Genomic DNA, 15,408 nt, shown 5'->3' with positions numbered 1-15,408 from the left:
ACACCCTCAGTGCAAAGCTGCCCCCACCTCTCCCAGCTCTGCACAAGATGTTTCCTGCACCACATCAGAGGGTGCTGGAAGGCCCCTTATATGACAGCACATGACCTCTCCTGGGCATGTACTCCACCAGCAGTAGCCGAGCTCATCGTGCCCTGGCTGCTGTGGCTGGGTGGTTAGAAAGCAGGCTGTATGCTGTTAGTTCAGGGTGCCCAAGCTCACAGGAAGCCCCTTGTGCCACTTGCTGACTGCAGCATGCATACTTTGGGTCGCGTTATTCAGCATTGTCTGGCCCAAACATCTCTGTGAGCTCAGCAGTATCCTGCACATTACCTTTCACTTAATTCAGTTACTGGTTAATCTACTGTGCTGTTTTATTTGATCTGAGCCTCAAAGAACAAATCATGTGTGCTGCAAATTACACAATGTCCATCATTAACTTCAAGCAGGTGCTGAGGAACAATTAGATCACCGTCTGCAGTAGCTTCCACTTAACTAAGAAAAGACAACTCTAAGTAAGACAGATGCAGAGAGAGCCCAAAGATTACTCACACTGATAATGAAATATTAATCAAACATCATTAGCAGTCTGCGGAGAGCACAGTACATCATGTGCTTCTGGGCGTCCTTTGCCAGCCAAGAGCACCCACCAAGGGTCCCTTACTTCAGGAGCAGAAATCAGCTCTGCAGCTTCAAGGAAAAGATCGCAATTTGGAGCATTTTCCAGACTGAGTGATGTGGCTTCTACATCTACCTAAGTACAGTTTGCATTTCAGACAGGCAGCATTGTGCTCACAGAGGAGCAGAGGGCAGGGCTGATTATTGCCAGTGTTTTCAAATGGATTATTTTTGCATGCAGCTTTTTATGCTCAAGTTCCTTCATTCTGCTCTCCTGACTGCCTTCCTCACTAGCCATGAGGTCCTAATTTTAACTCATCAGCCTGGAGGGTGAGTCGGTTCTGCTTATATGGTGTCTAATGAAGCCCTGACTGGACCGATCCCCTACACAGGATCTTCTCTCATTAATTGTAAGGCACCAAGCAGGTCACTGGAAGGTGGCTCGTGACCATAATACCACACGAATCAGTGGGCAGAAAGGGCTGTGTGCAGACACTTCCTTGCAAAACAGTATGATCTTGGGTGGAACAAATTTTTATCTAGGAAAACGCTAAGATGTAAATGCCAAGTTGATTAACCCTCATACATAACTTGCTTTTAAAACTACATGGCCATCTCCTTTGGGAGGAACAAAATCCTATTTTTGCCTTCTGTGAGCCTGAAATGTCACTGAATCCTGAACCAGGAAGCATCATAATGCTTTCAGTACAGAGACACTCTGTAAGTAAAGAGTTTAAAATCCACACATTCCCTCTTTGAACTCCTGGACCAGGACAACACAAAGGGGCACGGTGCTCTGCTGTACTGGGTTCCCAGCCCCTCACACCACTATGACCCAGTGTCCCTGCAGCACCAGCTCTGAGCCATGCTTTGTATCCTTAGGGCTTTCTCACTCCCTCTGTGACCAGCACAGGGACCAACAAAACCCTGATCTTTGCTTGAGTCCAGATCTCTGTCGGCCTGAATAAAGGCACGTCAGTGGGCTCACTGTGCTCATGCTGAACCTCATACTCTGCTCAGGTACACCCTTTGGATGTAGGAAAGAGCAATGAGTCACTCTCAGGAACATTTTTTCTTTTCTAATTAGTAGCCAGAGCCTCCCACTGTGGCCCAGTTCCTCACACAGAGCTGTTTGCCCTTGGAGCTCTCATACATTCCCCGTGAGTCAGTGTGTTTTGCAGTGATGGAGTGCTGATAACTCCCCATGCTCCATCTGAGATGTTTGTGGAGGAACAGAGCACTGAGGTTTATAGTAACACGTACAAAAATATGTATTTTTTTTTCTCATTGAGAACATCATTCTCCATATTGCCACTTCATTTAAGCAGTCTGTTTCCACATTGCCTTGGCCTGCATTGCTGTGAAGGCACTCTGCAGCTGGGAAGGCCTGGGATACGAGGTGGCAGTTGCAGGGCATGGCTGCCACTGCCAGCTCCTCTCCTCTCGTGTTCCCCAAGTGGTTCTCTTGATGTGACATCCTGTTATTTGTGAGTCCCTGGTATTTTTAGGCTCTTGATTGTCTTTTCTTCCACTTTGAGAACATCCTGGGGAAGTGGCAGCACCACTCCAGTAGCAAAATCAATAAATCAATGGCCTTTTTAGCTATAGCGTTTCTAGTGAAATGTCACTGATACTGGCAGCACCGTCTCTAGGAGACTTAATTTTCCATCTGCAATGTGGTTATTAACAGAGGAGGAAGAGGATGAGATCAGCACATGGTGACACATCTAGGCGCTGCCAGAGAATCAGGAAACCTGGTTTGAGGGGAAGGTGCACGTCTGTTGAAAAGCAGAACAGTGATGTGCAAAATACCTGAAAGTGAAATCAAGCAGAGACTTTCACACAGGGAGTTAGACATGGGTGTACCCCAGACAAGCCCAAGTGTGGCCCCTGCAATGCTCTTTCAGAGGAACTGGATGAGTTTTGGCGATGCTCGGTTCAACAGGTAGGACCCTGTATGCAGGTCTGGTGCAGAGAGCACCGCTGGCACTATTTCATCCTCAGGGTGGAGGGCAGCTCACAGCATGACAGAGGTGTGCACTTAAAGCTCAGCTTACGAGGAAGGGCAGCCTTCACCTGATGGAAACCCAGTACCACTCTCAGCTCTTAAGCAAGCAGGTGATAAAGCAATGCAGCCCTCAGCTGACACTTGCCCCATAAAACAAACCAAGCAACAGCCCTAGAACACATTTGTATGGAAATAAGTAATCTGGTTATTTGCTTCTGAGACACATGAATCACCTTTGTTTTCAGAACACATCGAGCATCACGGTATCATCAGCAAAAAAAGTACTAGAGAAGCCCATCAGAAGGACCTCCCCGGAGCACTATTAGAGAACAGACTGCCCCTCAGATAATTGTGGAGAAATGCTCCAGCAGGTCTCCTCTCATCAGCTGTTCTCCTGGGAGAGGCTACAGAAAGCTGTCGGTGGAACTCAGCATGGTACAAAATGCTTGTACCAAAGCACTAAAGCATTGCTGTAGAGTTGCTCCAGCAGCGTTCACAGCATTTCCACTATGATGGGGAGGACATGCCATGGCAGCACCAAGGCATAGAATCATAGAATCATTAAGGCTGGAAAAGACCACTGAGATAATCTAGTCCAACAGTTGACCCATCATCACTATGCCTTAAGTGGCTTGTGTTGCCCCCAAAGAGCCAGACAAACACAGCAGAAGCAAATTCATTTTTTCAAAGGACAAACCAGCACCTGCTGCATTTCATGCATCCCCTGGAAGGGAGATGCCCGCTAGCAGAAGGCTGTAACTCCATATACTCTCACTTCACCACGAACATGCTGTGTGCCATTTCACCCGCTCATTTCATGCTGCTGGTCTCCATGTGGTGTGAAATCAATTCCCAACAATCACAAAAGCACCACAGAACCCCATCAGGGAAAAGATTTAAATGAACTCTATTCTCAGTAATAAGTGCACTGAAAGCAAATAATTGCCATATCCAGCGTACAAGCAAATAAACAGCAATAACAATTAAACTTTATTTAGATCTAATTTGACATTTAGCACAGTAATAAGCACAGAAAGAAGTACCAAAATACCAAACTCATAGCATATAAAATAATCAAATATATTTCATATTTAGTGAAGTCTCTCTACAGCACATCAGTGGGACTGCCCTAGGCAGCTCAACCCTGTATATATGTACATAGAGCTGTGTTATATAAAATACTGTATGTAGAGAAAGCACTGAAACTTACCACCAAAATAGAAAATAGCTCAAAATTCAGATACAGATTTGGTAGTAATACTCAATATTGAAAAGAGGTTCGAGCCCACTGCAGGAGGTGAAGCTCCAGCTGCAATGCTATCGCAGGCTTGGGATGTGCTACGGGGCACAGCTAAGACTCACTTGTGGGACAGTGCTGCAGGAGCTGCCCTCCCACTGCCAGAGCACACAGCCAGTGCAGATCTGCCTGCAGTGAGCTCACCATCTGCATCAGTGAGTGCAGAACTTCACAAGGGTCTTACTGCATTTTAAAGATGCCCCTTCAGCAGATGGCTGTCATTAATTCCCATTAGCTTTAAAAAATCTAGAAAGCTGCTTTTGCAGCAGGTCAAGCTTCTCCAAGCAGTACACTACTTTTGTTCCGGTTTGCAAGCAAGCAGCCTGTGAAGTAGCAACCAACCTTGGTGCTACGGCATAGCAGTGCCAAATGGAGTACTTGTCCCGCGAAAATTCCCACTTGCTGTGAGGGAGGTCAAAGTTAGCGTTGTAGAATCCCAGGTGATGTGTAAATAGGTATAAAATTGTGGCATTCCTGTCAGCAACACCGAAGTACAACTGGAGCCCCAAACACAAAGAAGTGCTGAGCCAGGGTATTGATGTTTTACAGGCTGGGAGAGCCAGAAGAGCTGTGGTTCATCAGTGGACCTGTGAGGCACTCCATCTGCCCTCCTTCCATAGAATCATTAAGGTTGGAAAAGACCACTAAGATCATCTAGTCCAACCATCAACCCATCCCCACCATGCCCACTAAACCATGCCAGTCAGTATGACATCTACCCTGTTCTTGAATACCTCCGGGGATCACTACAGTGTAATTTTGTGCTCCTTTGTTTCTTCGGGGCACAATGCAATGATTAATTTTCCTGCCTATTCCCACTGGGTAGGCAGCCGAGAGCCCTTCAGGGACTTTCCCAAGGGAGGAGACATCCATGCACCACGTACCGGAGGATGCTCTGAGCTCGTCCCATGCATGCAGGTGGCTGCAGAGCGCACTCTGGAACCCTTCCAAGCAGCACTCCCATGCTGCAACTATGCAGTCCAGCAAAGGCCCTACCCAAGGGTAATTTTGTGATTGCTCCTCCTCATCAAGACAGCAGTTGCATCCCTAATTACACAGCAGCAATGCCACGGCTAACAGGATGTACTATAATTCATAGATGGTATTAGCATTGTTACTGTACTATGAGTAGTCTCTTGGTAATGGCCCTTTGAACGTGACAATATCAATTAAACAAATATAAATGCTTAGCCTCTGGAAAAATCTTTAATAAAAATTTCATTCTGATAGCCTCCAATCAGTGCTAAGTACAATTACTCATATGAGGCCACTATAAAAATTATTTTTCTCATCAGAAGAATTTCTAAGGTTTTCCCAACCGTTCATAATAAAGAGAGCACTATAGAAAAGTCCAGAAAATAAGCACACGTTTGTTTCTCAAAACCCAAAGATAAACATGACAATATCTCTAAGGTACTGGCTACTGAACAGGTTTCATTTAGCTATACTCAAGCTGTAGCCTCGTATAAATGTTTTCAAGCAGCACATTGCTGTTTCATTTGGAACAGCTGCAGAGACTTTCTTTGATGTCGAGCTCTTGTGTGGGGACGGCATTTCCATTTCTCTCTATGCTTCCAAAGTGCTGAAACGGGAAGGAAAATAGACTTAATATAATCAGTTTTTCCGTGAAAAAAAAAAAATTGCCTTGAATGCAGCAGCAAGAAATAATTCATAGCTGCAGTTGCAACAGAATTGCTGGGAGCCTCTCTCATTTGTATTTCAAAGGAGATGGGGAAGCAGCCCACGTTGTGCCCCACAGCCAGCCCAGGGCACACCGGAGTTGTCACCCACAGAGTGGGCAGCACACATTCATCTTCCTACAGAAAACGGAACAGAAAACGGAAGCTACAGCAGCCAGGGGCAAAGTGGGAAGAGGAGGCAATGCCACTACCTCCAGGCAAAATCTCTCCTGCGCTCTGTAAAAAAGCCACATGGGGTTGTTTGCTGCGCTTGGTAAATATTTTCCACAGAAATGTTTGTTTGGGAATGCTCTCAAAGCAGTGCTCAAGGAGTCCTCCCAATGACCTCAGTACATGCCCAGAGGCACTTCCTTATGCATGTTTTTGCAGACACCCCCTTTACTGTGCAATGGTTACCGGAGAAAAAGCTGCAGAAGCTGGAAAAGGCTCCTGGAAAACCCAAGGGCTCTGGTAGAGAAGAAGAAGGGAAAAGAGAAGGCTCCGAGGAGACCTCATTGTGTCCTTCCAGTACTTGAAGGGAACTGACGTTTTACGTGCTCTGATAGTGATAGGACAAGGGGAAATGGCTTTAAACTAAAAGAGGGGAGATTTAGGTTGGATGTTAGGAAGAAATTCTTTACTCAGAGGGCAGTGAAATGCTGGCATAGCTGCCCAGAGAGGCCGTGGGTGCCCCACCTCCGGAGGCACTCAAGGCCAGGTTGGATGGGATGCTGCTGGGTAGCCCGAGCTGGTGGCTGGCAGCTCTGTCCCCCACAGCTCCACAGGTCCCCTGCTCCCGCAGCCTTGCTCCCCAGCACACTTACTGCTCTTCTCCCCCAGTGCCAACGCTGTCCACAAATGGGATTTCCTCCCTCTCTGTCTTGCCCAGAACAAGATGGTGTTTCTCCAAGTTTATGACACACTGCAAATAACAAATGCCTTCATGTAATAGGGAAAGCCACAATTCAGTGGTCTCCAGCATGGGCAAAAGCCCTGCAGGAAAACCTTTACCTTCAGGGACTTCAGTGTCTGCAGGCCAAAGGAGAAGGGTTTCTCACTGTCTTCTGAAAAATAAGAACATTCAGATTTATACAGTCAGAACCATCTCCCCTGGCTTTCTGTATCTCCATGCTTCCCTGATGGCTGCTTTACTAAGCAAGACCCACTCCAAAAATTGACTGAATTACTCTGAAGGAGAGTAATTCAGTTCTACTTGAACGCATTCCCAAAGCTCCAAGGTTTCCCTAAGGTACCCAGTGGGGTCCATACCCAGAACGGCACTCACCCACGACGAGCGCTGCGCACTCCACACGGAGCGCTCCCACCATGAGCACCAGGCGGTCGATGCGGCCGATGATCCGCTTGCTGTGTGGCAATGAGATCTCCTCCTCCTCGCTGGGGAGCGCTTCCAGGCGCTCCCTTAACCTGCACGGTGAAAACACTTCTGACATGAAGCAGTCATGGGTCAGCCCCTTCGGGAAGGAGCAAACTGCATTTGAAGGGTACTCAGACGTGGAGCACTCTCAGCTTGTTCCTATTCGCAGGCTGCTATCAGAAGGTGCTCTCTTGGCTGGTTTGCTGTGCTGTTCTGCCTCTTTTTTATGCAAGGAATCTTGTTTCTGTGTTTCCCCAAGCCTTAAGGAGCGGCTGATCTAAAGTTGCTCCTAATGTAGTGTTGGTGGAAGCAAGTGATGCTCCATGTTTCATTCCATCAGCTGAGCTAACAGCACTGTCCCCATGCCTTACAGCCAGGACAGGGTAACGTTTATGTGCAGGTGGCAGTGCTGTCTCCCCGCAGTGGAGGCTGTGACACATAGATCACATTCAGACCAAGAAAAGCAGACAAGAGTTTTTAGGGATATCTCAAGAACAAAGATTTCTTCTTTCTACACCCTAAGAACTATGCTGACAACACTGATTACTTATTTACCTTTGGTTCGACTTTTAAACTGAACTGGAATCTGATGGAGAACCGGTCAGAGGCAGTAATGTCTCTCTCAGATAGAGGCTGCTTTTATTCCTGTCTGTTCAGAGCCAGAGAAGCCAGCGCAGAGGTTGGGACTGCCTATGTCATTGAGCACAGCACCAGGACCAGGAGAGGCAGCCAAGAGAACAGTCCGGATCCCCTCCATCTCTTCACTTAGAGGCTGGCCTGTAATTGCTGCCAGGAGCACACCAAGGAGGAGTTCGGGAGCTCTTAGACCCTGAGCTGACTTCTTCTGGCCCCAGGTGAGTTGGAGTGTGTTTTTGGGGGCAGTCATTTCCCAGGGCCTCTCTCCAGCTTGAGGAAAGGCACCACAGCCTCTGGCTTTGCTCTGTTTCCCCTGTGCCCTCAGGAAATCTCTTCCTGCTGCACCCCAGGGCCGGAGTTAAGTGGGACTCATGTTTTATCACTGCTGCACACACTGGGCTGCTTTGAAGCAAGGCATGCTGGAGCAATGCCTGGTGTCACGCAGGGCCTACCACAGCGAAGGCAGAAAAGCCCACCATCAAAGCCCTGGCTTTAAGCTGCTTGGTTAATCTGCCTTCAGCTTCTGTCACCTCAAAACATAAACAGCAAGGGAGCAGCGGGAAGCTGGGGAAAGACAGCACTATTGCAAAAGTGGCAAAGGACCTGCACAAGTAATGTGAGCAGGCTGTCACAGACCACCAGCAGACAGCTGGGATGCACTGAGCAGCTGATGTGGTATCCTGCAGGATGAGACCTCTCCACTTGCACTGCTATAACTTATAAACTGGACTGAGTTGCTTCACAGTTTGTAGTAAATGCAACCACATTCCAGCTGCTAAAGGCTATGGTGCAAACAAGTAGTCACAGTCTTGACAGAAAAGAGGCATAATTCACCTGTGGCCATGCAGCAGTGCTCATGCAGCAAATGCAATTGCTTTTTTCACAATCATTGCAAGTTAGTGATAAAAAGCAGTGACTGCATGGGAATTAAGTGCCCAAAGCTCCCCAGTGCCTGCCTCCACTCTCTGAGATCAGCAGGAGCTTTGCTGCCAATGGCTATCAGTCCATTCCTTAACATCCCTTTCCCTTCAGCAGGGAGAAGTCTGTTCCTGGGAACAGCACCAGACACCTCATTCACAGCACTCAGCCGTGTATCTGCTTCATAACCAGCACTGGAGTGAGTGTGGCCAGCAGCAAGGCCCACGCTTTGCAGCGCTGCAGAGCTGATCTGGGCCCCAAGGGCTTCACTTTCTTCCAAGGACAAAGAAGGCCAGAGAGAACTTCGGTTCTTTCATCAGAAGCACAAAAAGGCGCTGAAAAAATACAAGTGCATTCAAAGCTCTGAATGGTGCTTTCAGAGGCTGATCAGTTTGGTACAAGCACCTTTCCATCCCAGCTCCCTGCAAGGCCATTTAAAAACAACCAAGTTGTGATTTAGTGCTGCAGTAGCAGGTCCTTACCCCAGCCGGTCCAGGCAGGAGGCCGACATCAGGTTGTGCTGTGAGCCAGTGTCCACCACGGCCTTCAGCTCCTTCCCAGCACACTGCGGGGAGCAAGCAGAGATAGGAGACAACGTGCAGGAGGGAAGGAAGGCTGCAGGAATATCAGCGTTTCCTCACACCAGCCCAACCCTTGCTCATCCCCTCCAAGCCGTGGCTCAGGGCACACTCTGCCACATGCACAGGACCCACTGGGTCACCAGCATCAGCCCCAGGACACGAGAGCTGACTGTGAGGCTATCAAAAATAAAATGGGGAGGGGGGAAGCAACAGGCTGGGGAATGTTACCTGGCATCTCACCATCAGGAGCTCCTCGTCCTCCACGCTCCTGGAGCTCCCCAGTTTGGCTTGGTTCAGCCTATTGCTCTGTGCTGGGGCATCGCTCTTTGAGGCCCAGCTGCCCCGGCTGCCCCGCAGCTTTGATAGGTTTGTCTCCATCAGGCGTCTCTGCAGGATGTTGTGTGGTTGCTTTAAGGAGACACAAAGGGAGAGCAGGGCAAAGTCAGAGGGAAGCTATGCAGTGACACGCATTGCCATCCTCTGGTGCCTATGGGCCCACTCTCGTGGCAGGGCTGCCGCAAGATCTCTTCTCACGATGACTGGGAACTTTCCAAACTTCCAGACTACATGGATTCCTGCCAGGCTGCACCCATTTGTTTTTGCGCCAGCCCTGGCTAACCTGGCTTTGAATAAAGAAAACTACTCTCTTCTTGGAGAGAAGCATGCTGCCTCTCAGTATCTCCTCCGACTGCTTTCCCAAATGCCTGTTTTGTATTTAATACTCGTCATGGATGGATGCACACACACTGCTGGAGGTGAAATGACTCCACTTGATTATCTGCTCACTTCTCTGCCTGGCTGAGCCCCCCCTTATGCTTTCTTTTCCTTGTCATTTTCATTTGCCTGTGTAAGACCTTCCTCATTCTTGAATTTCTTGCATTCAAATTAAATATGCCCGTATTACAGACATCTGCAGAGGCATCTAAGCCAGCAAACCCCGAATCCGAAGGAATTTCAATGGGATTAGGATAATTTTGAGAGCCTTGTGCTGTAGTTCCCTGAATTAGTCAGCACGCGCCCTCACGCAATGCCTCATCTGTAACATATCCCGGGCAGCATGTTAAATAACAGTGCTCACAAGAGGCTAATGCAACTTGGCATCTCCTAAAATAACTGCAGCCACGCTGATGCTTCAGATCCCACTGTTGACATAGGACCAGTGGTCAGGCCAGACTTCAGTGATGAGAACAGGTATATGTTAAAACCATCAGTGGCTATTGGGACACATAAGCTCCTTTTCACTGTTTTTCTGCTTACAATTTGTCACTTGACATGAGATTTCTTAATCATTTCCAGCTGCAGATGCTGTGTCTGACTGGCACACTCAAGAGCCTATCTTGTGTAGAAGAGATAGCAGACAAATACCTGGATGAAGTGCCCAGCAGATGGAAGCCTGCCCATCACTCGTCAGTCACTGCCTCGCACCCAGCCCTGGCCGGATGTATTTGGGACTGACCAACATTTCCGCATGGCCATCACCCAGAGCATGGCCAGCCTAACTCACTTTGCCAGAGCCCTTTGACAGAGCGTGCTGGGAAGTCATCGTGCGTTCATTGCTATTTTGACTGCCATCTACCTTTGACTTCAACCTACATATTTTTTACTCCAAGTTCACCTACAGGTGAACTTTCTTAAGCCCTGGATTTATGTTGGCTGCCTGGGATCCATCACTGTAAGGAAAACACCCAGCATTCAGTGAACATGAGTTACATCACCAATTTTGTTGACGTTTGTTCATCTAAAAGCTGTGGTGCATGCTGACCCCAAGGGGCGCAAATGTGGCCTCCTTGTGCTCCACTACGTAAATAATCTCACAGAAGGGGCCGAAAAGATTCCCTGCAGCACCGTTCTGTCTCAGGCTATTAATTAGTTTGCTTTAGCTTGAGCTTCCCTTGACTCTTGTGTGCAGCAGAGTGAGGGGTGTTAGTCACAGAGATGACTCAAGTGATGGATATGAACATGGTGAACAGATAACGTGCCAGGGGACGTTTGCAAATGTGCATTTTGCTGAAAACCTGTGGTCAGACCCTTTCTGGGAGGGAAGGCCTCCTTGGTGAGAGATCTGGAAGCCAGCAGTGTGCTCTCTTAGCTCAGGTCGGCAGTGCAGCTAGGACCAGTGTGCCAAGTACTCCAAGATGTTGGTGCTGCCTTTCTACATGCCACACAAAACTGCTGAGACCTTTATAAAAGAATTAAATGTTACATACCATTATGCATGCAGATAAAATAGGTTAGTTCCTACTACTGATCAGAAAAATATAACCGCAAACCAGGACTTTTTTTTGATAAAAAATCTCCCTTTCTATCCTTGAGACTTTGCAAACACCTACAGTCCCCCAAAACAACAGAGTAGAAATGCAGAAGAAATGAGCGGAGACACCTGGTGTTGCTGAACCTATTTACCACTGTCTGTCAAAGCCATAAATAACTCAGTCCAGCTTTGTTCCTCTCTAATTTATAAACAAGTACGTCACTGCAGCTTGTAATGTGCATTTCTTTGGCATCGTCTCACTATTTAGGCTTCCGGACCTGGGGATGACAAGGCTTGTCACAGCAGACTCATTCAGGTGAAGACAAAAGTCAGGCAGATGCCAGTCCCCCCCAACCCTCACCGGTCAGAAGTACACATCTGCATCTCTGAGGGACCACTGCAGGCAACAGAGCCTTCGTCACCACTGTCGGCCCCTGAAAGGAGATGACGTTAGGTCGGCGATGTCTGCACTTGGACAGAGCGGGTCACCGCTGATGGCCAGGGCTCAGAGCCCTGCCTTGCACAGAGGGGAATCTGGATGCTTGGCCCTGGGGGCCGACTGCCCCCGTGCTTCTGCACAAGTCAGGAGGAAGCAGACAGCTTCTGCTGAGACCCATGGGAAGGGAGAGACCTCCTGCGTCAGAATGAGCAAGTGCCTCTTGGACAAGAAGCAGGAAGGCTGTAAATCAGACCATAATCTACACAAGTTGAAAGGGCAGAGAGGAAAAAATTCAGCACACTGTGGTAGGAAAACAGCTCACAAAAGATACCAGGAAAGCAGCTTTCCCTTCCCCTTTTTTCCCTGGTGCTCCTCAGCCTGCCCTCTCCCTAGCCACTACCGTACTGGGCCAGCCATCCTCAGCTCCGTGTCTCCGGGCCCTCACCGCCAGCCCCCACCACAGGCAGCTGCCCTGGAGACAGGCTCACCCGTCCCCACACCTGCGAAAGGCTTCCTCCTTTCTTCTGCTGGGGACGATGGAAAACCACTTCCCAAAGGAGTGCCACAGCAAGGTGTGTACCAGTGCTTCCATCAGTTCTTCCCCAGCCTCAGGGATCCCCTGTTCCTCCAGGGTAGCACACAGGCTGCCCAGGGAGGTGGTGCAGTCACAGTCCCGGGAGGTGTTTGAGAAATGTGTGGGTCTCGGGGACATGGGTTAGTGGGCATATTGGTGCTGGGTTGGCAGTTGGACTAGAAGATCTTAGCAGTCTTTTCTAACCTTAATGGTTCTATAACACCTCCTGTAACATCCCCGTGGCCATGTTGGGTCCTCTCGAAGCAGTGCTCACTGCCAACCTGGCAACGTACAATGGTGGCAGCATTGCTTTGCTGCGATGTGACCCGTGGCAGTGGTCTGAATCTCACGGCACTGACATGACCTGGTGTCTTCTCTGGTGCTGGGAACAGGCCAAGTGTGTGCCAGTGCTGTCACTTTGCAGACTCCTCATCTGTGGCACGGAGCTTGAGACTGTGGCTAGGACAACCCCTGGCCACCTGTCCAGTGTCCCCTGCTGTGGCCATGGGATAAGGTGGCTTTGCAGTGGGGTGGCCCATATCAGCCCAGCTCTCATCCCATCCTGGATGGAGACACACTACAGCCAGAGGAGCTGAGGACAGGCCACATGCCTCCAGCATTCTGTACCTCCTTCCAAAGACATGGAGGGGATCAGGAGCCACGCAGTGCCCTGGGGCTGCCTAGGGAGCAGAAAGGGCCCATTTTGCTCAGCCTCACATCTGACATGAGCAATGATGCCTCTCTGCACTGAAAACAAAGCCATGACACTGGTGGGACCCCAGCAGCTGCAGCAAGGAGCTCTGTGCTGACCACAGAGCTGGGGCCAAGCCTGGCCCTGGCTGTGGTGGGGACAATGACCTCGTGTCTCAGCACCCCTGCCTCCTGCTACCTGTTGTGTTCCCCACCCAGGTGTGGCAAAAGCCCCCTGGGTTTTAGCCCCACACGAGCTGTGACAAGCTGTTCAGACTCTGCAGATAACAGCAATAACCACACTATCACTCTGTGAAAGTCGCTGCATAGCTCCCTGACAGATAGCTGCAGCTCTATGTGACTTGGCATAGATCCTTCCAAGCCCTCCTCCAGCCTGGAGCTGTGGCTCCCTACAACTGCAGAGCGTTTGGGATGGCAAAAATCACTTCCAGGCAGCAGTGCAGAGAACAGCATGATCATTGCTCTCATCTCACCCAGAGCTGAGACTGAGCCAGCTGAGCAGGAAGGCTGTGACGGAACAATATCAACCCACTAAAAGCAAAGATTCACCTTATTCAACAAACATGTATCTACTACTGAAATATATATATATATTGTTTCTTACAAGGCGCAAGAATTTTGCAAAATTTAGGGCAAACGTAAAGAAGCAAAGGAGATTTCTGCAGTAGGATGTTATTTTCTAGACTTTGCTCCTTACATCAGAACTTTTGCTGTTATATTTAAGTCCTATTCCCATGAAGGCAAGCCCCAGTATTTGTGCACATCAGTATTCACAGGAGCTCTGCAGCCCCGGACGTGATGGAGGATGTGGCATATCAGCTGCAGGATCACAGGGATCGTGACATACGTATATATTTAAAACACAGAATTTAGTTTCTTCATAAAAATCATCAGATGTGCATCAGCCTCTATCAAAGTGCAGTCTGACAGTTTGATATCCATAAGTACTTCCGCACCTCTCAGAGCCCTTTATGATCACGTTGCACGTACATCTGCACCGCAGACCAATATATATGTATGTTTGGTATGAAGCCATTTTGATTTACTCTGCTTCTGAGACGATTTTTGTATGGAAAGCAGCATCCCATTTTCCAACACTTGTGTAAACGCCAAAAATTAAATAATTCTCAGCTCCTAGCACAGACATCTGAATGCACTACTGGCAAACAGCAGCCCCTGGCGATACCCAGCATCACATTCCCACTCCCTCTCCTTCACGTACATTCCTATACCAATTTCCCCAAGCAAGCAACTCATCCTGTTAACAGTAAAATAGCATGAAAAAGCCTCCCCCCCACCTAAAACTTCATCAGTCCCCTCACTTGCTCTCAGGAAACGCGGTAAATCTTACAGTGTCCTTGGAAGTCCCCAGTTTCTTCAACCCATCCAGGGGAAGGAGGTCCGCAGAGTCCTTGTGAATGAACTGCACCGCCTGCTTCATCCTCCTCTGCTGGCGCAGCGAGGCGGCCTCCCGGATCTCCACTTCTTTCCTCGTCGGCTCCGTCAGAACGCCCGAGTAGAACATTTTGACGCGGGTGTGCAGATCCCGCAGAGCCGGTGCGGGAGACGATGCGCTGCCTGCGCTTTATAGCCCAAGCGCCGTGACGTGGGGAGCCCAGCAGGTAATCCAGCCCCGCGAAGGAGGGCTGGGGTTCAGCGCGACGCGTTGCACACGCAGCGCGGGCAGCAAGAGGCTCAGGGGATAATGAGCACCGTTCCTCCCCGCTGCCTCTTCTGACTGCAGGGTGAGCCGCGGGCACTGCCCCGGGCTCCTGTTGGAAGCCCCGCCGCTGGGCCAGCTGCCCGGCACCGCGCAGCAAAAGGTGACGGTGGCTGCATCGGAGCTCCGCACCAGGGCCAGCCCAGCTGCGCTCAGCCCCTCCTCACAGCACCTCCGCGAGGTGGGGAGAGAGCTGATGAGAGCGCAGGATGCAATAAAACGCAGCTGGACTGTTTCGCAGCCTCCCAGAAAGGCCGTTACGCAGGAGCTGACACGAGCACCCACCGAACGGTCTGTGCGCGGGAGGACAACGAGGCCAGCAGGTTGAAGGGGGCTGTAATTTTTTTTTCCCCGTGCTGACTTAGCTCATCAGGCAGCAGGAGCACCGTTCTGCTACCGGCACGTGTGCTGAGGAGGTGAATGCACCTGATTTGTCACCTGGGGGACTGCCTGACACTACCTCACCTGATTAAACAGATGTACAATTGCGTCAGCACTCTTTCAAAAGCAAGAGAGTGCTGAAGAAAACCACAGGACTTCGCTAAAAACAGGAGAAGGTTTTAAGCACAGAATGTTTTGGGTTGGAAGGGATCTTAAAGCCCAT

At 49.4% G+C, this 15,408-nt stretch overlaps 1 protein-coding gene across 1 annotated transcript; it reads right to left on the bottom strand.

The window, feature by feature from the left end:
* NRIP3 (nuclear receptor interacting protein 3) lies at positions 3,591–15,141 on the bottom strand. Its single transcript, XM_021402753.1, has 7 exons — positions 14,436–15,141; positions 9,338–9,517; positions 9,011–9,093; positions 6,885–7,024; positions 6,611–6,663; positions 6,424–6,521; positions 3,591–5,502 (listed from the first exon to the last, which is right to left on the bottom strand). Exons 1-7 carry the CDS (start codon positions 14,607–14,609, stop codon positions 5,487–5,489), a joined length of 744 nt encoding a protein of 247 aa, XP_021258428.1. The 5' UTR covers positions 14,610–15,141; the 3' UTR covers positions 3,591–5,486.

Source organism: Numida meleagris, chromosome 6 (assembly GCF_002078875.1).
Source record: "Numida meleagris isolate 19003 breed g44 Domestic line chromosome 6, NumMel1.0, whole genome shotgun sequence".
Taxonomy (NCBI): domain Eukaryota; kingdom Metazoa; phylum Chordata; class Aves; order Galliformes; family Numididae; genus Numida; species Numida meleagris.
This window is presented reverse-complemented; position numbering and strand designations above follow the sequence as displayed.

Bases quoted from the DNA above. Each gene is read 5' to 3' on its own strand.
- NRIP3 (XM_021402753.1), bottom strand. From the start codon at position 14,609: ATGTTCTACTCGGGCGTTCTGACGGAGCCGACGAGGAAAGAAGTGGAG. The intron at 9,518-14,435 runs GTAAGATTTACC...GTCTCCTTAAAG, and splicing joins TGGGGACTTCCAAGGACACT to CAACCACACAACATCCTGCA. The intron at 6,664-6,884 runs GTGAGTGCCGTT...CTTATTTTTCAG, and splicing joins GTGCGCAGCGCTCGTCGTGG to AAGACAGTGAGAAACCCTTC.